We start from the raw sequence: 23,056 nt of genomic DNA on the forward strand, positions 1-23,056 counted from the left end.
GGTTCACTAAGACCACCGCTCTGATACCAACTGAAAGGACCCGTCCTAATCCATCCGGACGAAGTCCATATCGATTATAAACGATTCCCAACAGTTGATTACATCGCGAGGTACTTGACCTCTATATGATACATTTTACAAACATTGCATTCGTTTTGAAAAGGCAATCTTTCATTACATCTGAAGTTGACAGACATGCATACCATTTCATAATATATCCAACTATAATTGGCTTAATAATAATCTTGATGAACACAACGACTCGAATGCAACGTCTTTTGAAATATGTCATTAATGACTCCAAGTAATATCTCTAAAATGAGCAAATGCACAGCGGAAGATTTCTTTCATACCTGAGAATAAACATGCTTTCAAGTGTCAACCAAAAGGTTGGTGAGTTCATTAGTTTAGCATAAATAATCATTTCATAATTTTAATAGACCACGAGATTTCATATTTCCATTTCTCATAAACATACGTCCCATGCATAGAGACAAAATATCATTCATATGGATTGAACACCTGGTAACCGACATTCACAATATACATATAAGAATATCCCCATCATTCCAGGATCCTCCTTCGGACATGATATAAATTTAGAATTACTAAAGCATCCGGTACTTTGGATGGGGCTTGTTGGGCCCGATAGATCTATCTTTAGGATTCGCGTCAATTAGGGTGTCTGTTCCCTAATTCTTAGATTACCAGACTTTAATAAAAAGGGGCATATTCAATTTCGATAATTTAACCATAGAATGTAGTTTCAATTACTTGTGTCTATTTCGTCAAACATTTATAAAAGCGCATGTATTCTCAGTCCCAAAAATATAAAGGGTAAAAAGGCAAATGAAACTCACCTAATGTATTTTGTAGTAAAAATACATATGACAACATTAGATAAACTGAACAATGCAGGGTTGGCCTCGGATTCACGAACCTATATCATTTGTAAATATATATTAAAGTATATATAATCGTAATCAAACAAGGTTATATATTATATCTTAAATTATGTATCATATTTAATTGGTGTATATATTTAATATGATTAATCTTTTATATAGTTATATCAATATATATATATATATATATATATATATATATTTATAATTAGTATTATATTAAAATTACCTAATTTGTTAAAAATGTTAATATGATTAGTACATGCTTATATGTAATATTACTATAAGTATATTTTCGTATCAATAATAATAAAAATCGTGTTTAGTTATAATGATAATATTAATAATAATAATACTGATAGTAACAATAATTATAGTAGTAATACTAATGATGTCTTTAAAAATAGTACTAATAATAATAATCCTAATATTTATCAAAAGGATATCTTTTATAAAAATGGCACTTTTAATAATAATGATAATAATTTTAATAAATATAGTACTTTTACTAAGATAATACTTTTCATACTAATTTTAGCAATAATGATATTTATAATTATGATAATAGTTATATATAAAAAATGTTGGTTTTAAATCATAATAATACAATTAATAATATCCTAAATGATGGTACTATTAATAATAATAATAATAATAATAATAATTATAATGATAATATTAATAATAATAATAATACTAATAATAATAGAAATAGGTTACTACCTTAAAGGCTCAAAAAAATATCAAAATCGCCCAAGTCGGGACTCGAACCCGCGACCTCTAGCTTAGACCACAACACTCCTAACCATCTGAACCAACCCGACTTTCTGTTTTAATACCACTTCCATATTTATTAAACCCGTAATCTGTTTACTCTTTATCATTTCTAATAAATTTTGGATTTTTGGCCCAACTGTGAGAAATGGCAGCTTAAACCACTAGCCCGATAACAGGCCCAAGAACTAATCGAGTAACCCATCCAGTAGTTTGGTGTATTAACGTCAGGAGGAAAAAATATTAAATTGAATCTAAACTCCAACGAATGCATTATTAACACATCATCAATATCATCGACATCAAATAATCACAATCCTATGTTCATCACCTTATCTACTATTGATCATCTTCATAAATCGTTTATCCATCATAATCATTATCATCTTCGCTGACTTTACCACATACTGTATATCATCATCATCGATATCACGATAATCACATTATCATCTTTGTTCGTTACTATTGCAGGTTACATAAATTATAGTATAGCAGCGCTGTAGGTGGCGAAGTAGCTGTTTGTGTTGAACAGAAAAACAGAAACGACGGAAGTAGTAGCAGTGGTTATAGGTGATGATATTTGATGATTGTCGAACTGTTTTGATGGTTTTCTTTGACAGAACGGAAAAACTAATAGCAGTAGTAGCAGTAAAAGTGTGGTGATGGTAGAGCCGTGGTGATGGTTATGAGTTTGGTGATCAAGTTTAACCGATGGTGGTGATGTCATCTTGATGGTGGCTTCACAAAAGTGAATTGGGTTTGAGAGGTAGTTAATAATATCGGGTTCACGGTGAGAGGAGAAGAGAGAAAAAGATATATGGTTGTTTAGAGTGGTTGACGGCGGTTGTAGTAGAGGAAGGTAGTGATCAAAGGTGGTCCTGGGTGTTTGGTTCGTCGGATGGAAAACAGCAAAACGAAATGAGAAAAATGATAATGGTGGTGATTGAATAGGGTTGTAGCGATTTCTTGGGTGGTTTTAGAAAGAAAAACAAGGGTGGTGATCGATTACTATTGAAGGTGGTGTGGGTGATTCGATTAAGGGTGTTTGTTGGGTTCACGATAACGAAACAGAAAAACAGGAAACCATAAGTGGTTGTGATGGAGAACAAGGTGGACGGAGGTCTCGGTGATGTAGTGGTGGCCGGTGAGTAGAAGAAGTGAGGGTGTGATCGTTGATTAAATTTCTTGTATATGTATATATATAATTTAGTAGGTGCTAACAATAATATAATAACAATGAAAAGAACGTGTTCCACCAATTTACACATTACATTACTTTTTCAAATTAAAAGACTTTGCATGTGTGAAAGATATATTGTCTGATTGTGAGTAAAATCAAAAAGAAACAACAGTAATCTCACTTAAATTATGCAATTTAGTTAGCAGCCTTTAACTTATCTGTCCACAGTCTTTCACGGGGTATATATCGTGTCCATTGCTAAACAGTTAACGTATAAAAGTGTTCCTAAAAATTCCAAACTTTTAGATTAAATGTATTTAATTATTTCACTCATTAACTGTTTGAAACCTGATCAAAAAGGTTCGAAAATTATTTATTTTCTGTTCCGATTTATATGTACGGAGTACTAATATTTAAATTTAAAAAGGTAAAAATACTTTTAACAAATCTAAAATCTTTGTAATTAATTTACAGTTCAATTTTTATTTTCAAACTTCTTAAACACGTATTAGAACTATATGAACACTGGCGAAATGCCAACCGAGTTTGACTGACGTCTACTATTTAAGCTCGATATGATTCATTTTCAATATACACATTCTATATATGTATAAATCACATCTTAATTAACAAGTCTAAGTAAATAAATATAATGATTAAATTCTTTTAAACAACTAAATATAATATTATATAATTACAAGTAATATTTATATAATTTTATATATATATTATTATAATCTATAGTTTCCATTAATCTTATTTTATTTTATTTAATATAATATAAATCCTAATAATCATAATATTCTAAATTATATTTCAAATTATTAATACCTATACCTATTTGAATATATATGTTATCTATTTACAAATAGTTGTTTGTGAATCGTCGGGAATGGTCGAAAGCCAAACGAATATATGAAACAGTTCAAAATATTTGTGACTCAACATTACAGACTTTGCTTATCGTATCGAAATCATATAAAGATTAAGTTTAAATTTGGTCGGAAATTCCCGGGTCATCACATGATGCGTCACAATAAATCACAAAATCATCATTCGCTTCAGGCAATGACAATATAGGTGCCGTAGTTAGCTTTTTCTTCAATAATTGAAATGCCTTCTCTTGTTCATCCTTCCATTCAAATTTTTTCCCTTTATGCGTTAATGCAGTCAAGGGTTTTGCTATTTTGGAGAAATCTTGGATGAATCTTCTGTAGTAACCAGCCAATCCTAAAAATTGACGTATATGCTTCGGAGTTTTTGGGGTTTCCCACTTTTCAACGGTTTTGATCTTTGCCGGGTCCACCTGGATACCTTCTTTGTTCACTATGTGACCGAGGAATTGAACTTCTTCTAACCAAAATGCACACTTTGAAAACTTAGCGTACAGTTTTTCTTTCCTCAATACTTTTAGCACTTTTCTCAAATGGTCTTCGTGCTCTTGATCATTCTTTGAGTAAATAAGTATGTCATCGATGAAAACAATGACAAACTTGTCAAGATATGGCCCACACACTCGGTTCATAAGGTCCATAAACACAGCTAGTGCGTTAGTCAATCCAAACGGCATAACCATAAACTCGTAGTGACCATAACGCGTCCTAAAAGCAGTTTTTGGAATATCATCCTCCTTTACTCGCATTTGATGATATCCAGAACGTAAATCAATCTTCGAATAAACCGACGAGCCTTGTATTTGATCAAATAAGTCGTCAATTCTCGGCAGTGGATAACGGTTTTTGATGGTAAGTTTGTTCAACTCTCTGTAGTCAATACACAACCTAAATGTACCATTCTTCTTCTTGACAAACAAAACAGGAGCTCCCCATGGTGATGTGCTTGGTCGAATGAAACCACGTTCTAATAGTTCTTGCAGTTGGTTTTGCAGTTCTTTCATCTCGCTGGGTGCGAGTCTGTAAGGAGCACGAGCTATTGGTGCAGCTCCTGGTACAAGATCTATTTGAAATTCAACAGATCGATGTGCAGGTAGTCCCGGTAATTCTTTCGGAAATACATCGGGAAATTCTTTTGCGACAAAAACATCATTGATGCTCTTTTCTTCAGGTTGTACTTTCTCGACATGTGCTAGAACAGCATAGCAACCTTTTCTTATTAGTTTTTGTGCCTTCAAATTACTAATAAGATGTAGCTTCCTGTTGCCCTTTTCTCCGTACACCATTAAGGGTTCTCCTTCTTCTCGTACAATGCGAATTGCATTTTTATAACATACGATCTCTGTTTTCACCTTCTTCAGCCAGTCCATGCCAACTATTACATCAAAACTCCCTAACTCTACTGGTATCAAATCAATCTTAAATATTTCGCTACCCAGTTTAATTTTTCGATTCCGGCATATATAATCTACTGAAAATAATTTACCGTTTGCTAATTCGAGTAAAAATTTACTATCCAACTGCGTCAATGGACAACTTAATTTAGCACAAAAATCTCTACTCATATAACTTCTATCCGCACCCGAATCAAATAAAACGTAAGCAGATTTATTGTCAATAAGAAACGTACCCGTAACAAGCTCCGGGTCTTCCTGTGCCTCTGCCGCATTAATATTGAAAACTCTTCCGCGGCCTTGTCCATTCGTGTTCTCCTGGTTCGGGCAATTTCTAATAATTTGGCCCGGTTTTCCACATTTATAACAAACTACATTGGCATAACTTGCTCCGACACTACTTGCTCCGCCAATACTAGTTCCGACACCATTTTTTCCTTTCGTTCTGTTAACCCCTGGTCCGTAGACCTCACACTTCGCTGCGCTATGACCATTTATTTTACACTTGTTGCAAAATTTGGTGCAGAACCCCGAGTGATACTTTTCACACCTTTGGCATAGCTGCTTCTGATTATTGTTGTTGTTGCGGTTGTTATTGTTGTTGGGATGATTGTTGTAGTTGCTGTTGTTGTTGTTGTTATTGGGCCGTTTGTTGTAGTTGCGATTGATGTTGCGATTGTTGGGATAGTTGTTGCGATTATTGTTGTAATTGCTGTTGTTGTTGTATTGGTGATTCTTATCACCGTTTTCCTCCCACTTTCTTTTGACTTGCTTCACATTGGCCTCTTCAGCCACCTGTTCTTTAATTCTTTCCTCAATCTGGTTCACTAGTTTGTGAGCCATTCTACATGCCTATTGTATGGAGGCGGGCTCGTGTGAACTTATATCTTCTTGGATTCTTTTCGGTATTCCTTTCACAAACGCGTCGATCTTCTCTTCCTCATCTTCGAACGCTCTCGGACACAATAGGCACAATTCTATGAATCGTCTTTCGTACGTGGTAAGATCAAATCCTTGGGTTCGTAACCCTCTAAGTTCTGTCTTGAGCTTATTGACCTCAGTTCTGGGACGGTACTTCTCGTTCATCAAGTGCTTGAATGCTGACCACGGTAGTGCGTACGCATCATCTTGTCCCACTCGCTCTAGATAGGTATTCCACCATGTTAACGCAGAACCTGTGAAGGTATGCGTAGCGTACTTCACTTTGTCCTCTTCAGTACACTTACTTATGGCAAACACTGATTCGACCTTCTCGGTCCACCGTTTCAATCCGATCGGTCCTTCGGTTCCATCAAATTCCAAAGGTTTGCAGGCAGTGAATTCTTTTTAGGTGCATCCTACACGATTTCCTGTACTGCTAGATCCAATGTTATTGTTGGTATGTAGCGCAGCCTGTACTGCGGCTATGTTTGAAGCAAGAAAGGCACGAAATTCCTCTTCGCTCATATTCAAGGTGTGTCGAGTAGTTGGTGCCATTTCCTTCAAAATAGTCAAATGAAACAAGTTAATCATACAGAATATTAAGAGTAGTCAATAGTATCTCGTAGCATAATATGAACTCATTTATAAAAGCTTTTTCTTCATATTAGCGTTTTATAAGTTTAAATTCGGGTAGTACCTACCCGTTAAGTTCATACTTAGTAGCTAATATACAATTCAACTACTACAATTCTATATGAAAAACTGATTATAATAATATTTCGCGTTCAAACTTTTACACAATATTTTACAAACTTACAATACCGCTTATTTTACATATAGCATGAAATATAGCACACAATAAATTTGATACAAGATGGTTGTGAAGATAATTCTAGCTAGTACACAAGTCGTTCAGCAAAGGCAATAAAGACACGTAATTCATACGTCCAGAAACAAGTCATGCATTCTGGTTTTACTAGGACTACTTCCCATCCTTGGTCTTGTGGAACATAACCGTTATGGCCGTTGATAAGACAGCGTGTTGTAACGTCATCAAAGGGACAAGGGTTACGTAATGACCAACAGTCTCGTAATAACCTAAAAACCTCATTTCTTACCCCAATTACCGACTCCGTCACTTGTGGGAACGTTTTGTTTAATAGTTGTAGCCCGATGTTCTTTTTCTCACTTTGGTGAGAAGCGAACATTACTAGCCCGTAAGCATAGCATGCTTCTTTATGTTGCATGTCAGCCGCTTTTTCTAAATCATGAAGTCCTATATTCGGATACATTGAGTCAAAATAATTTCTTAACCCGTTGCGTAAAATAGCATTTGGGTTCCCCGCAATATATGCGTCAAAGTAAACACATCGTAACTTATGGGTTTCCCAATGTGATATCCCCCATCTTTCAAACGAAAGTCTCTTATAAACCAAGACATTCTTGGAACGTTCTTCGAATGTCTTACAAACTGATTTCGCCGTAAATAGTTGTGCTGAAGAATTCTGACCGACTCTAGACAAGATTTCATCAATCATGTCTCCGCGTAGGTCTCTTAAAATATTGGGTTGTCTATCCATTTTGTGTTTTTATACTGTAAAATAGACAAGAGCTAGATTCATAAAAAAAAAATACTTATTAATACAAGCAATTTTTACATATATCATAAAGCATAAGCACACTATATTACATATATTACACCACACGAATACAACTATCTTATTCCGACTCGCTCGTTTCTTCTTCTTCGGTTTTGGTTCGTTTTGCCAAGTTTCTAGGGATATATGATGTTCCCCTAATACGAGCTGTCGTTTTCCACAACGGTTTAGAAAAACCTGGTGGTTTAGAGGTTCCCGGGTCATTGTTACAACTTAAGGGCTTCGGGGGTTGACGATACATATAAAGTTCATCGGGGTTGGAATTAGATTTCTCTATTTTTATGCCCTTTCCCTTATTATTTTCTTTTGCCTTTTTAAATTCAGTTGGGGTAATTTCTATAACATCATCGGAATTCTCGTCGGAATCCAATTCATCGGAGAATTGGTAATCCTCCCAATATTTTGCTTCCTTGGCGGAAACACCATTGACCATAATTAACCTTGGTCGGTTGGTTGAGGATTTTCTTTTACTTAACCGTTTTATTAATTCCCCCACCGGTTCTATTTCCTCCTCCGGTTCCTCCTCTTCCGGTTCTGATTCTTCTTCCGGTTCTTCTTCGGGAACTTGTCAATCAGTCCAATATATATTCGACTCTTCGTTATTATTAGGTGAGTCAATGAGATTTGTGCTAGAGGTAGACATCTATCACACAATATCAAACATGTTAAGAGATTAATATATCACATAATATATACATGTTAATAATATATAGTTTCCAACAAAAATGTTAAGCAATCATTTTTAAAGAAAACACGGTCGAAGTCCAGACTCACTAATGCATCCTAACAAACTCGATAAGACACACTAATACAAATTTTCTGGTTCTCTAAGACCAACGCTCGGATACCAACTGAAATGTCCCGTTCTTATTGATTAAAAACGTTCCATATTAATTGATTTCGTTGCGAGGTTTTGACCTCTATATGAGACGTTTTTCAAAGACTGCATTCATTTTTAAAACAAACCATAACCTTTATTTCATAAATAAAGGTTTAAAAAGCTTTACGTAGATTATCAAATAATGATAATCTAAAATATCCTGTTTACACACGACCATTACATAATGGTTTACAATACAAATATGTTACATCGAAATCAGTTTCTTGAATGCAGTTTTTTACACAATATCATACAAACATGGACTCCAAATCTCGTCCTTATTTTAGTATGCAACAGCGGAAGCTCTTAGTATTCACCTGAGAATAAACATGCTTTAAACGTCAACAAAAATGTTGGTGAGTTATAGGTTTAACCTATATATATCAAATCGTAACAATAGACCACAAGATTTCATATTTCAATACACATCCCATACATAGAGATAAAAATCATTCATATGGTGAACACCTGGTAACCGACATTAACAAGATGCATATATAAGAATATCCCCATCATTCCGGGACACCCTTCGGATATGATATAAATTTCGAAGTACTAAAGCATCCGGTACTTTGGATGGGGTTTGTTAGACCCAATAGATCTATCTTTAGGATTTGCGTCAATTATGGTGTCTGTTCCCTAATTCTTAGATTACCAGACTTAATAAAAAGGGGCATATTCGATTTCGATAATTCAACCATAGAATGTAGTTTCACGTACTTGTGTCTATTTTGTAAATCATTTATAAAACCTGCATGTATTCTCATCCCAAAAATATTAGATTTTAAAAGTGGGACTATAACTCACTTTCACAGATTTTTACTTCGTCGGAAAGTAAGACTTGGCCACTGGTTGATTCACGAACCTATAACAATATATACATATATATCAAAGTATGTTCAAAATATAGTTACAACACTTTTAATATATTTTGATGTTTTAAGTTTATTAAGTCAGCTGTCCTCGTTAGTAACCTACAACTAGTTGTCCACAGTTAGATGTACAGAAATAAATCGATAAATATTATCTTGAATCAATCCACGACCCAGTGTATACGTATCTCAGTATTGATCACAACTCAAACTATATATATTTTGGAATCAACCTCAACCCTGTATAGCTAACTCCAACATTCACATATAGAGTGTCTATGATTGTTCCGAAATATATATAGATGTGTCGACATGATAGGTCAAAACATTGTATACGTGTCTATGGTATCTCAAGATTACATAATATACAATACAAGTTGATTAAGTTATGGTTGGAATAGATTTGTTACCAATTTTCACGCAGCTAAAATGAGAAAAATTATCCAATCTTGTTTTACCCATAACTTCTTCTTTTTAAATCCGTTTTGAGTGAATAAAATTGCTATGGTTTCATATTGAACTCTATTTTATGAATCTAAACAGAAAAAGTATAGGTTTATAGTCAGAAAAATAAGTTACAAGTCGTTTTTGTAAAGGTAGTCATTTCAGTCGAAAGAACAACGTCTAGATGACCATTTTAGAAAACATACTTCCACTTTGAGTTTAACCATAATTTTTGGATATAGTTTCATGTTCATAATAAAAATCATTTTCCCAGAATAACAACTTTTAAATCAAAGTTTATCATAGTTTTTAATTAACTAACCCAAAACAGCCCGCGGTGTTACTACGACGGCGTAAATCCGGTTTTACGGTGTTTTTCGTGTTTCCAGGTTTTAAATCATTAAGTTAGCATATCATATAGATATAGAACATGTGTTTAGTTGATTTTAAAAGTCAAGTTAGAATTTTGCGAACAAGTTTAGAATTAACTAAACTATGTTCTAGTGATTACAAGTTTAAACCTTCGAATAAGATAGCTTTATATGTATGAATCGAATGATGTTATGAACATAATTACTACCTCAAGTTCCTTGTATAAACCTACTGAAAATGATAAAAATAGATCTAGCTTCAAAGGATCCTTGGATGGCTTGAAAGTTCTTGAAGCAGAATCATGACACGAAAACAATTTCAAGTAAGATTTCCACTCGAAATAAGATTGTTATAGTTATAGAAATTGAATTAAAGTTTGAATATGATTATTACCTTGTATTAGAATGATAACCTACTGTAAGAAACAAAGATTTCTTGAGGTTGGATGATCACCTTACAAGATTGGAAGTGAGCTAGCAAACTTGAAAGTATTCTTGATTTTATGTAACTAGAACTTGTAGAATTTATGAAGAACACTTAGAACTTGAAGTTAGAACTTGAGAGAGATCAATTAGATGAATAAAATTGAAGAATTAAAGTGTTTGTAGGTGTTTTTGGTCGTTGGTGTATGGATTAGATATAAAGGATATGTAATTTTGTTTTCATGTAAATAAGTCATGAATGATTACTCGTATTTTTGTAATTTTATGAGATATTTCATGCTAGTTGCCAAATGATGGTTCCCACATGTGTTAGGTGACTCACATGGGCTGCTAAGAGCTGATCATTGAAGTGTATATACTAATAGTACATACATCTAAAAGCTGTGTATTGTACGAGTACGAATACGGGTGCATACGAGTAGAATTGTTGATGAAACTGAACGAGGATGTAATTGTAAGCATTTTTGTTAAGTAGAAGTATTTTGATAAGTGTCTTGAAGTCTTTCAAAAGTGTATGAATACATATTAAAACACTACATGTATATACATTTTAACTGAGTCGTTAAGTCATCGTTAGTCGTTACATGTAAATGTTGTTTTGAAACCTTTAGGTTAACGATATTGTTGAATGTTGTTAACCCATTGTTTATTATAACAAATGAGATGTTAAATTGTTATATTATCATGATATTATTATATATAATATATCTTAGTATGATATATATACAGTTAAATGTCGTTACAATGATAATCGTTACATATATGTCTCGTTTCGAAATCATTAAGTTAGTAGTCTTATTTTTACATATGTATTTCATTGTTAATACACTTAATAATATATTTACTTATCATTTAACATAATTAACCAAGTGTATCAATATCTTAATATGATTCATATGTACCTAGTAAGACGTTGTTATAACGATAATCGTTATATATATCGTTTTCGAGTTTCTTAAATTAATAGTCTCATTTTTTTATGTATATAACTCATTGTTAAAATACCTAATGAGATACATACTTATAATAAAATCATGTTAACTATATATATATAACCATATATATGTCATCGTATAGTTTTTACAAGTTTTAACGTTCGTGAATCACCGGTCAACTTGGGTGGTCAATTGTCTATATGAAACCTATTTCAATTAATCAAGTCTTAACAAGTTTGATTGCTTAACATGTTGGAAACACTTAATCATGTAAATAAAAATTTCATTTAATATATATATAAACATGGAAAAGTTCGGGTCACTACAGTTGCTATGTGGTTGATTTGGATGAACCAACAAACTACCAAGATGCTTTATCAAGGATTGATAAAGATAAATGGCAGGAAGCCGTGAACGCTGAGATGCAATCCATGTATGACAACCAAGTTTGGGAACTTGTTGCACAACCTACTGGCTCAAGGCTAGTTGATTGTAAATGGCTTTTCAAAATGAAAACCGACATACATGGAAACTTGGATACATATAAAGCTAGACTTGTAGCAAAAAGTTTCACTCAAACTCAAGGGGTTGACTATGATGAAACTTTTTCGCCTGTGGCAATGCTAAAGTCTATTAGGATATTACTTGCCATTGCTGCTCATTATGATTATGAAATATGGCAAATGGATGTCAAGACCGCCTTCCTAAATGGACATCTTGAGGAAGATGTCTATATGGTTCAGTCTGAAGGTTTTGTTGATCCGAAATATCCTAAAAAGGTATGCAAGTTAAAGAAGTCAATCTACGGATTGAAACAAGCATCTAGAATGTGGAATCATCGTTTTAATGAGGAGGCCAAGAAATTTGGCTTCATTAAAAATGGTGATTAAGCTTGTGTATACAAGAAAGCTAGTGGGAGTACTATCATGTTCCTTGTACTATATGGGGATGATATATTGTTATTTGGAAATGATATTCCGGCAATGCAAAGTGTTAAAACTTGGCTAAGCAAATGCTTCTCCATTAAGGATCTTGGAGAAGCACAATACGTTTTGGGGATTGGGATCTACAGGGATAGATCCAAGAAACTGATAGGTTTGAATCAAAGTGCATACATTGAAAAGATCTTGAAAAGGTTCAAGATGGAGAACTCTAAGAAAGGTTTGGTACCTATTCAAAGAGGAACGCTTCTCAGCTCATCTCAGTGCCCTACCACGAAAGATGAACAACAGAGAATGAAGAAAGTCCCGTACGCATCTGCTATTGGGTCAATCATGTATGCAATGATATGTACTAGACCGGATGTGTCATGCACTCTTAGCTTGACAAGTAGATACCAGAATAACCCAGGAAACAATCATTGGATTGCGGTTAAAAGTATATTGAAATACCTTAGGAGGACTAAGGATATGTTTCTTATATACGGGTCTGGTGAGGAGGAACTCGCTGTAAAAGGTTACGTGGACGCGAGTTTCCAAACTGATCGAGATGATTCTCGATCACAGTCCGGTTATGTCTTCACGTTAAATGGAGGTGCGGTCTCTTGGAAGAGTTCAAAACAGGATGTTGTTGCATTATCCACTACAGAGTCAGAGTACATTGCCGCCTCATGGCAGCTCAGGAAGCTGCATGGATGAAGAAATTCATCGACGACTTAGGAGTAGTCCCTTCCATTCAGGACCCTCTTGAGATCTTTTGTGACAACGAGGGTGCGATTGCTCAAATCAAAGAACCTCGTGCTCACCAAAAGACCCGTCACATTGAGCGGAGATTCAACTACATAAGGGATGAAGTTGAAAAGGGAAAGATATGTATTCGCAAAGTTCACACATATCTTAATATAGCGGATCCACTCACGAAGCTCTTACATGGTGCAAAACATCAAGGGCATGTTAGTGCATTAGGGCTTCGATATTCTAGTGATTGGTTGTGATCTGTTTTATGTATTGTAACGGAACGAAGTGGTTCAAACTCATTAATATAATTATGGTGTTAATTTATTAATCCTTAGTCAGGTTCCTATTTTGCGTATTTTATCCATGAATAAGTAATTATTCTAAATTCCGTAGTCGATCACATTTGTGGGAGCAAGTGTGAGGTTTAGACTATTATGAACTTGGATTGGTATACATTCACGGGATGAATGTGGGGAAAGGTTGCAACCAAGGTTCATAGATATTTGTGAGATACAAATATTGGAAGACCCGCCCTCAAGATTTACTAAATGGAGCCTTTGTGGTTGATCACATGTAATCTTGAGTAAAGGCGAATATCATTGTATCCTCTGACCTGAGATACATATTGGGTTCGGATATTCACCAAGTATTGTGCCTTGATTCTTTCCTTCGCTATTCTGAAATATGGTAGCTCACAAGGAAGAGGTCAGGTGTAATACAAAGTATTTATCTAGGACGTATGTAGTCAAGATGGAATTTGTCCCTCTTATTCGTTGAGAGTCGGATGTCTAAGGCCTGATAAAGTTAAATCTAGAAGAGAGTGATCACTCTGTATCTCTTGGATTTAACATGACATCTAGGATGAAAAGATATAATGAAAGATTCACCTATTCATATTCGAGATGGGAACTCAAAAGAGATGATGTTATTGAATGGCACAAAGTCATAACATATTGAGGGTGATGGACGGTCGTTAGGTGGTATCCATCACTTGCATTAATTTCTTATGTTTCTCGTGCAAGTGGGAGATTGAAGGTATTTCGTATGCCCGAGAGACATATTAAATTAATGTGGCTAACATGTTATGATCCAAGTCGGGTCATACCCAATAACAAACTTACCGACGCCTTATTCGTATTTGATCTTAGCGATTGGATCGTTGATTAAATACGCGACACTTGAACTTTATGAAAAATGGTTTTCTGAAATATTACTTGAAGTGTATATATAAATTATGGAATAATTTATATAATAAGAGTTTAATTATTTATAGGTTAAATAATTGACTTTGTTATGTTACATTTTATAAAAACTTGGTTTTATATATATAAATGTACATAACAAATGTATATGGAAGTTTTATAAAAAAAAAAAAAGTTTTATAAAAAACTAATTTTATAAAACAAATGGGGAAGTGGCATAGGGAATGAGATACACATGCTCTAGGCTTAGATTCTTTGACCCATGTTTTCCCATTTCCATATACAAGTAACATGACTCTTTGAGAAATACACACATGCATTTACACTTCAAAAAAACTGCACAAAATTCCCTCTTGGTGCTGCTGTTTGGCCGTGGGCTTTTGAAGCAAGAAAGGGGGTTTCGAATTTGGTTTTTGCAAGTTTAATGCAAGTGTTAATAAATCATAACCAAAGTACAAGGTGTTGGTGCAAAGTTTGGGGTATAACAACTTGAGGTTTCATTCTTTTAGAGCTCCATTCATCATCACCATCTTCATCATTTACCAACAAGCTTAGAGTAGGTATAAACTCTTTTCTTGCTTGTAGTTTGTAAGTATGTTTCACAACTTGATCCTAATTGGGATTTAACTTTAATTGATTAAAGTATAACAAATTCTAAAATGGTAATACTTACATGCTTCCGCTTTATTTGTTAATAAAATGTTTTAAGTATATTGAAACTTGTTAAATCCCAACATTTAGCTCATGACATAACTTGTTTGTGATGAAGGCCTGAGGATAAGAATATATTCAGTCATAAGCTTAAGCAAATATACCATGTAAAGGAACAAATTTTTGTCCTGTAACGAATAAGTAACAAAAGTATGCTTGTATATTTGAAACCCGAGGAGAAACAAAAAGCAAGTCCAAGTTATCAAGGTGGAAATCGCACAATGTAAAATTATAGCTATAATATTTCCTGATTACAAGCATCAACTCCACCTCTTCAATGAAGTGTTGTAATAATCCTTTTTTAGTATAAGCTCAATACAAAAATGGATGAAGAATAAGGCTAACAAGCTACTTTTCACCCGTCACATACTTAACTGACTTCAGTTTTGCTAGTTTTGCTACATGGCCTGTCAAAAACTACATCAATCGATCTTTCGATAGTTGACAGACACGATGTAGATGCTTTCAATTTCGCAAGGAGCACTTACTCTAAAGGATCAGGTAATTAAGAAGTAGCTAAAGACATTCATAACTCATCGTGAAGTTCGGGTACTTGGTTGTTTAAAAGTTGTAATTCAGATTCTAGTTCCTGAAACATATTGCCAGCCACCCAAATATGGTTAGAGGTAAAGTGGCATACAGCTAAAAGGAGTAAATTAATCTCTCCATATACATATGTGTGTGTATAGGCGTGTATATTCTGACAAAAAAAAAAAAAAAAGTAATCACATTCCACTTATATTTCCAAATAAGTGAACAGAGTGTTACGGATTAACCTGGTCTGTGTTATCTCCTCTAAAAAGCTACCCAAAAATAATGAACCCAGCCAACCCGACTCGGTCATTTGACAATGATTATAAGCGCTTTAATACGGTATGAGGAAATAGTGAAGAAAGGGTGGATGATACCTTGAGTTTTCCTTCAACGCAAAGAGCTGGGGTAGTTAAAGTTGCTGCATATCTGCAACGAAAATAGTGATTAAGAAGATTCCATGTTGTTGGATCAATAATCACACACAAACACAGGCGCACAGACACACACAGGCGCGCGCGCGCACAGACACACACTACAATAGCAGGGAATGGAAAAACAAAAAAGGCGTTATTCATGTGATTTAGCAATCACCAACAATTAAAATCATTATACGGATCCAGGCTAGATAATTGCCAGCTAATGATAATTCGGGTCTAAACAGGTAGGGTTTGTTCCAGTTGGGTTGGATTGTAACAAACCACTTCTTTGTCCAAAATGTACACTCTTCATTATAAATAGATATAACATTTCCATCATAAAAGAATATTTCTTTGCAACCGCTATCTAATTATTGAGCCAAATCCAACAGACGGTGCCTTAGGGAGAAAGAAAGTGGTGGTCATGGGTTCAATCCCTGCCCCATGTCCCTTTAAGCATGGGTTACACGATTTTCCTCTCACATGTTGGCCGTGGGACCGGTCGGTGTAGGGCCGCCAGAGGGTCGTTTTACCCTTTTTTTAGGGGGAAAGAAAGTGGATGGCGGAGACTTACTCGCAACGGCTTGGTTCATCTACTTCAGCAAGCTCAACTTTTAATCCACATTGCAAACTGACCTATCATACATTGATGAATGGTTGTTCAGAGATAAAAACTAAGAAAATATGTGAAACATTTTACAAAAGCAACCAGTTACATTCCTATTTTGGATTACTGGTTGGTTAATATACAGAGCAACAGTTGCAATGTTGTATCAAGTAATCTTGTTGATATGATACAACGAACCAATCAGATTGGTTATAAAATCAGCATGGATATTATGACAGTATGACACAATGAAGTATACCTTCAAACTTCTAGCAGGACCATTCCAGCAATTATCACCATCTGAAAAGAGCATGACGCTGTATGACTCCTCAAATTTCCCCCAATTCCTGTAATTTACCCAATACAGTATTAGGATTTGTAGACAAGTTTTCATTTACATACGTTTTGTAACGTTTGATTCTTGTGACGATACAAAAATTTTAACAGTCAAGCAATAACTTTCACTTCTTAAGAAACAAGCTTAACATTTAACAAAACCAACTTGATATAAAGTGAATCGTCAAAATGTGTATACATACCCCAAACGTGTCTTGCTGTAGCCTTCCTCCTGGGTGGCTTGCTTAAAAGCGCAAACTTTATAAACATACCTGAAATGAAATAGGCGATAAAAAGAAACCAACGACATTTAGGATATCACGAAATAAGAGGAAATACAAAAAATCAAACAACAGAATTTGTAAAGGTTGTAACTTGTTCTGTTTGCTCTCGAAACATTGATCATATAACGAGTAGAATTCTTTCTCTGGTCCTGCAATGTTAAGCATACATCATTAAAGCAAATTATCTTCCTATATCAAAAAAAAGATCAAGGTACTTTAGATATCTTCCAAAAACAATTTGGATAACGTACCAAAGTCATTCCCTAGCTCTTCTGTTAAGCGAGATATCTTTGATGTTAGTTTAGATAACTTCGAGCTAGCCTCGTCATATTCTTTACGTATAATTTCCGCTTCTACAGAACGTAAAATAATAACTAATTCAGAATAACTTAGCAATATATATATATATATATATATATATATATATATATATATATATATATATATATATATATATATATATATATATATATATATATATATATATATATATATATATATATATATATATACTAAAAGACCCCATTTCTACCAGATGTATCCACTGGAGTCTGGAACGGGTTGACAGCCTGCACAAACTTCCGCACAGTTTTTTGGATCTTCTCAAGCCATGATGGGCTGCTGCTTTCACTTTCCATATCTTAAAAATGGTAATCAGAAATTATCAGCAAGTGAAATTCTCTACAGCTTGTGCACAGAGGTTGAAAGATGTACAGGTTGGGCTAGTTGGGTATGGTTTACTGTGGGTTATATAAGACGCATCATTTTTATAATAAGTCAAAACAGGTTTACTTGACCAGCAAGTACTTTCTTGCCAATCTTAATAAATTAAATTGCATTTCATGTTTACGAATTACAGAACATAATCACAAAAAGAAAAAATCAAGTGATATGCACATATAATGGAACTTAGGCTACTTCCTATCTGTTTGAGCCGCTAACCCTTTGACTAAATTTTTGAATATTACCCGTTTGACACATAACACAACCCAAATCGACCCATATAAGTACATGGGCGAAATTACCACTTCTACACACACACATATATATACACTGTATACAACTTAAATCATGGCACAGGAACGGGAAACTACAAACTATTGCACACCTGATGTATCAACTTCCTCATGTGGCTCATAGGTGTTTGAAGAACCGAAATCATCATTAGCTTCATCTCCAACATCATCCATATGGCTATCAGTGTCATCCTCATCATAATGTTGATGTTCTTCATCAGTTTCTGTATCATACCCACTATTTTCTTCATAGTGCTCATTAACAGGTGTCACTTCGTCATTATTAACATCATGATCATGATTATGCTGCTCAGTTTTTTTCCCGGTCCAACGGGAACCAATTTCACGGCCCAACTCCTCCCTTGATAATGAATCGATATCTTTGACTGTATCTTCTTCCTGAAAAACATCCAATTGTCACTTAAAGCTAGAACTAGAAAGTATGATAACTTATGAGTCCATATCTATCGAAATAAATAGATAAGAAGAGTTGTTATGATTGCACGGAACAAAAAATAGTAAGCTACCTTATTTTTTACTTTAGATGCCCCCTCTTCCTTCACATCATGCTACATATAAAGAGACGAAAACATTTAAACAAGTCAACACATATGAAAGATTCTCAATGAAAATGTAACTTGTACTAACGATTCACCTCTTCTCCATTTTCAGAAGCATGAGAATTGTGTACCACTTCTACCGCAGGTTCAGCAGGGTCTTCCTTCACATTTGCACAGAAGAATCTTACTCTTAGTAAGGAATCTAGTATATAACAAACATCAATTGATACAATAGCTACACCAAAGGTAGCAATTTTGACCCATTAATTTTGCATTAAGAGTTACTAATTTATACTGTACTCGTATCTTATCATTTATAAAAAAGTTGAGATAACATGACGACAGTGTTATGGTTTAACCCGACCCGTACCAAAACATTTACCTGTTATGACCAAACATCTAACTGGCCAATCTTTCCACCTCCATTATACACAATGAAATAATACAAAACATTTAAGTATCATGCTTCTTATAAACTGAAAATGTTAAGTAGGAAGAATCACTCCAACCTGGCCTGAAGGAGAGTTATCAAGAATCGCAGCTTTATCATCATTATTATCCACATGTGGTTGTTCTCCAACATCAACTTTTTCATCAACTTTGAGTTCCTTCAATATAGATTCCTCAGCTTCCTTTTTCTGTTTTTCCTCTTCTTCTTTCTGTATGCGTTCTTTCTCCACTGCCTTCTCTATTTGTTCCTTGTGCTCTATAGATTTAATGACACAAAAACCATATCAAATTAATCTTATTGAAATTGAAATATGTGAATAACATACAAAACAGAGTATAAACAGATACACTTTGTAAGCAGAGTGACCTTTGTCCACTGGCATTAAGATCTGATCATGATAGTATAGTTTAAACAGAAAACAAAAAACATGCAAAAAGAACCTTTAAGCTGTTGGACAATCCCCTTAAGAATTTTCTCCTCATTCTTCAGCTTTGACAACTCAGCTTCATCATTTGCTACTGAAATTTTGGCTTGTGCAATTTCATGTTTTCTTATGGAAACACCCTCCCGATAGGTTGCGATTTTTTTCATTAAACTATCTCGTGCAACTTTACCAGCTTCCCAACAGGTATTATTACACCTGGTTTGACCACTATACTCATCACTTCCATCACAACAATCTGTTCAAATGTAATATGAATAATTACACAACTGTTGATTTATGAGTAGATGATGTACATTCAGTTCTTCATCATCAATTCATCACTGATCAGGGAAATACATGGGATATTATACGTCATACGTTACAAGTGATGCAAACGATCTTGTAAGTAGAAAATGTTACTTACCACAAATACCATCATTTATCCTAGAGGAAAATATAGTGACGGGACTATGTCCAGCATTTCGGCAATAGAAGTTCCCAGTAGGACACGCAGATGTTCCTGCAAAGCCAACAATACCACCACTAAAATAAGAACAATGCTCTCAATAATAGTAACACAATAGCTACTATCATTCTATCAATTACATCCAACTAATCAATCAATCAGTAGCTTCAATTCATCATAATAATTAATGAAAGCTCATCGGTGCCATCAAAGCAATCACAAAAGTCGTCAATTCCAAAGATGACACCTGTTAGTGCATATTTGTAATCTTCGATAATACTTTTCTTTGTAATTCAGTCATATTGTGTTGAACTTTGTAATGGAAATCGTGACTATAGAATATTTGTTTTTGCGGGTGAATGCTTTAATCAATAGTTAAACTGACCAGACAGTCGATTGACTGACAAACAGAGTCAGTCGATCGACTGAAGACATTGTCGCTCGACAGTGCAAGGTCGGTGTAAGTTAATCTTCGATCGACTAAACACGACAGTCGACCAACTGCCGCTGCAAATAGTATATATACGGGTTTCGTGTTTATTTGATATTTTTACGCACGCCCACATAACCCTATGATTACTCTCGTCTGCTATCGTTGCTATCGTTCTCAGACCTCCAACCCACAGAATAACAATTTCTAGCATCGTTCTAATCTAGATTTAAGTCTAGGTTCGACTAATTCGGTCTCATAAACAACCCGTTATTCGATTAAGTCTAGGTCTAGTGTTTTCCGCCTCTAGATCGAGTATGATTGATTCTAAGATCCAAAAACAACGTCTACAACACCAACGTTAATATAAGTTTTGTTGATATTCAACATTTCTAGCTCGCATTCAGATATTAGTTTGCTTAATTAAACACTCCTTATCCAATTGTGTTGCATAAGTGACAATTGTCATGTTTGAATTATTCTAAGTATGTTATTCTACAAAAATATACAGTAATACAACTAATATGCAAAAATCATTACATGTTTACAATGAAAACTATATAAATCACACAATATAAGATCATTTGAATTAAGTTAAGTATAATATAATTAGTATATACATATATTAGTGATTAATGATATAAGATAAACTACTAATTACCAGGTTCATCACTGCCGTCAAAGCAATCGCAAAAATCGTCATTAAACTGAGATTTTGTAAACGTTTTAGATCCATCTTTGCATTTAACCGTTCCAGAAGTCCATAATTCATTGTAATATTTTTCATCTGCTAAAAATAAAAAATCAAATTACGACAGATATTATGTATGTACGTATATAAAACAGGCGCACATTAGAACAAGTAATGGACCTTGAGGAGCGATTCCGAGTAGATTACTTGATGAGAAGGCGATCGATCTGATAACTAAAGAAGAAATCAAAATGAATATTGAGGTGTGCATCTTCATTTTGATCGAATTGTGCCCTAACGACTTTAGTGACGTAATTACTTGAGAAATTAAATATTTAATAGTGAGTGATGATTAATTTTGATGATGTTCGTACATTTTCGGTTTCTGTAGGAAAAGGATGCAAGTGTTGGAGTAGTAGTCGTCGTAGTACTAGTAACAGCGGTGGTGTTGCGGCGGTGGGGGAACCGGGTGTAAACCCCGAGTGTTAACAAATATCGCAAAACGACGCCGTCAGGTTCTATGTAGCCAAAGAGCCCGAGAGGATGTTTAAATTGAACCCAAACATCGATTTTAAATATCAAGGCCAAGTTGAGATCAAATTTAATTTTTGATTCTGGGTGCGGTTGTGGTTCGGAATTAGTTACCTTTTGTCCGATTATGTCGCTAGGTTTAGTTTGTTGTTTTCGAGCTCGCCCGTAGTATATTCTTGTATCTTGTTATTCTTTATCTCTTCCCGAAATAAAGTTTTAATTATAAAGTTATCGTTTTTTGAAAGAAAAAAAAAATCATTTTTGATTCGGTTCGGTTTAAAATTGTAAAAAAAAAAATAATAAAAAATAAAATAAAATAAAAATTTTGTAAAAACACTACAATATACGAAGTCACAAAAATATACAAAATACTATACAAACTAGTCTATATCTCCTAAATTTATCTTTAATTTTCATAATGATAATGTCATAATTTATATTAATTTAATTAAAAAAATAATACGAAGTCTTTTATAAAAGAAAATACTAATCTCTCCTAAATTGTAAAATCTTCTACAGAACACCCAAATTTTAAAGCATATTGTACAAAATTAAAAAAGAAAAAGAAAAAATTTTAAGCATGGTGGGGGATGTCATTAATCTAAATAATTTTGAATTAAAATTAAATCTTATTAATTAATTATTATTATTAAATCTTATTAATAATTATTTTCATTATTAAATTAAATAATTTTAAATTACTTTAATTAATTATTTTGAATTGAATACGTAATTTACACTTTTAAAATAAAATGATAATCAATATTATCTCTTATGATTTGATGTGGATTGTTTAATATGCATTTTAGGTGTTTGATAAAATGTTCAGCTGACGAGTTTCTTAGTCGGACTATGTGGTTCCACGGGTCATTAAACTAAATAACTTTAGCATTTGCGTTCAGTTAATGCCTAAAACATACTATCATTAAACTGTTTCGTTTAAACAAACCCGTGATTTTACGGGTCATTTCACTAGTTGTATTTTAATTTTCTAAACAAAATCAAAAGACATTTATTATTACTAATAATTAATATTATTATTGAAAATAT

At 33.9% G+C, this 23,056-nt stretch overlaps 1 protein-coding gene across 1 annotated transcript; it reads right to left on the minus strand.

The window, feature by feature from the left end:
* Positions 1-15,657: 15,657 nt before the first annotated feature.
* Positions 15,658-21,997, minus strand: LOC139852753 (glucosidase 2 subunit beta-like). Its single transcript, XM_071842085.1, has 16 exons — positions 21,656-21,997; positions 21,446-21,571; positions 20,313-20,408; positions 19,905-20,144; positions 19,523-19,719; positions 19,109-19,174; positions 18,993-19,022; positions 18,546-18,852; positions 17,970-18,077; positions 17,689-17,790; positions 17,529-17,586; positions 17,357-17,425; positions 17,077-17,164; positions 16,785-16,846; positions 16,169-16,220; positions 15,658-15,849 (listed from the first exon to the last, which is right to left on the minus strand). Exons 1-16 carry the CDS (start codon positions 21,750-21,752, stop codon positions 15,787-15,789), a joined length of 1,761 nt encoding a protein of 586 aa, XP_071698186.1. The 5' UTR covers positions 21,753-21,997; the 3' UTR covers positions 15,658-15,786.
* Between the last annotated feature and the right edge of the window lie 1,059 nt (positions 21,998-23,056).

This window comes from Rutidosis leptorrhynchoides, chromosome 6 (assembly GCF_046630445.1).
Source record: "Rutidosis leptorrhynchoides isolate AG116_Rl617_1_P2 chromosome 6, CSIRO_AGI_Rlap_v1, whole genome shotgun sequence".
Lineage (NCBI taxonomy): Eukaryota > Viridiplantae > Streptophyta > Magnoliopsida > Asterales > Asteraceae > Rutidosis > Rutidosis leptorrhynchoides.

Bases quoted from the DNA above. Each gene is read 5' to 3' on its own strand.
- LOC139852753 (XM_071842085.1), bottom strand. From the start codon at position 21,752: ATGAAGATGCACACCTCAATATTCATTTTGATTTCTTCTTTAGTTATC. The intron at 17,587-17,688 runs GTACGTTATCCA...TTAACATTGCAG, and splicing joins AGAGCTAGGGAATGACTTTG to GACCAGAGAAAGAATTCTAC. The intron at 17,165-17,356 runs GTATGTATACAC...GGTAAATTACAG, and splicing joins TACAGCAAGACACGTTTGGG to GAATTGGGGGAAATTTGAGG.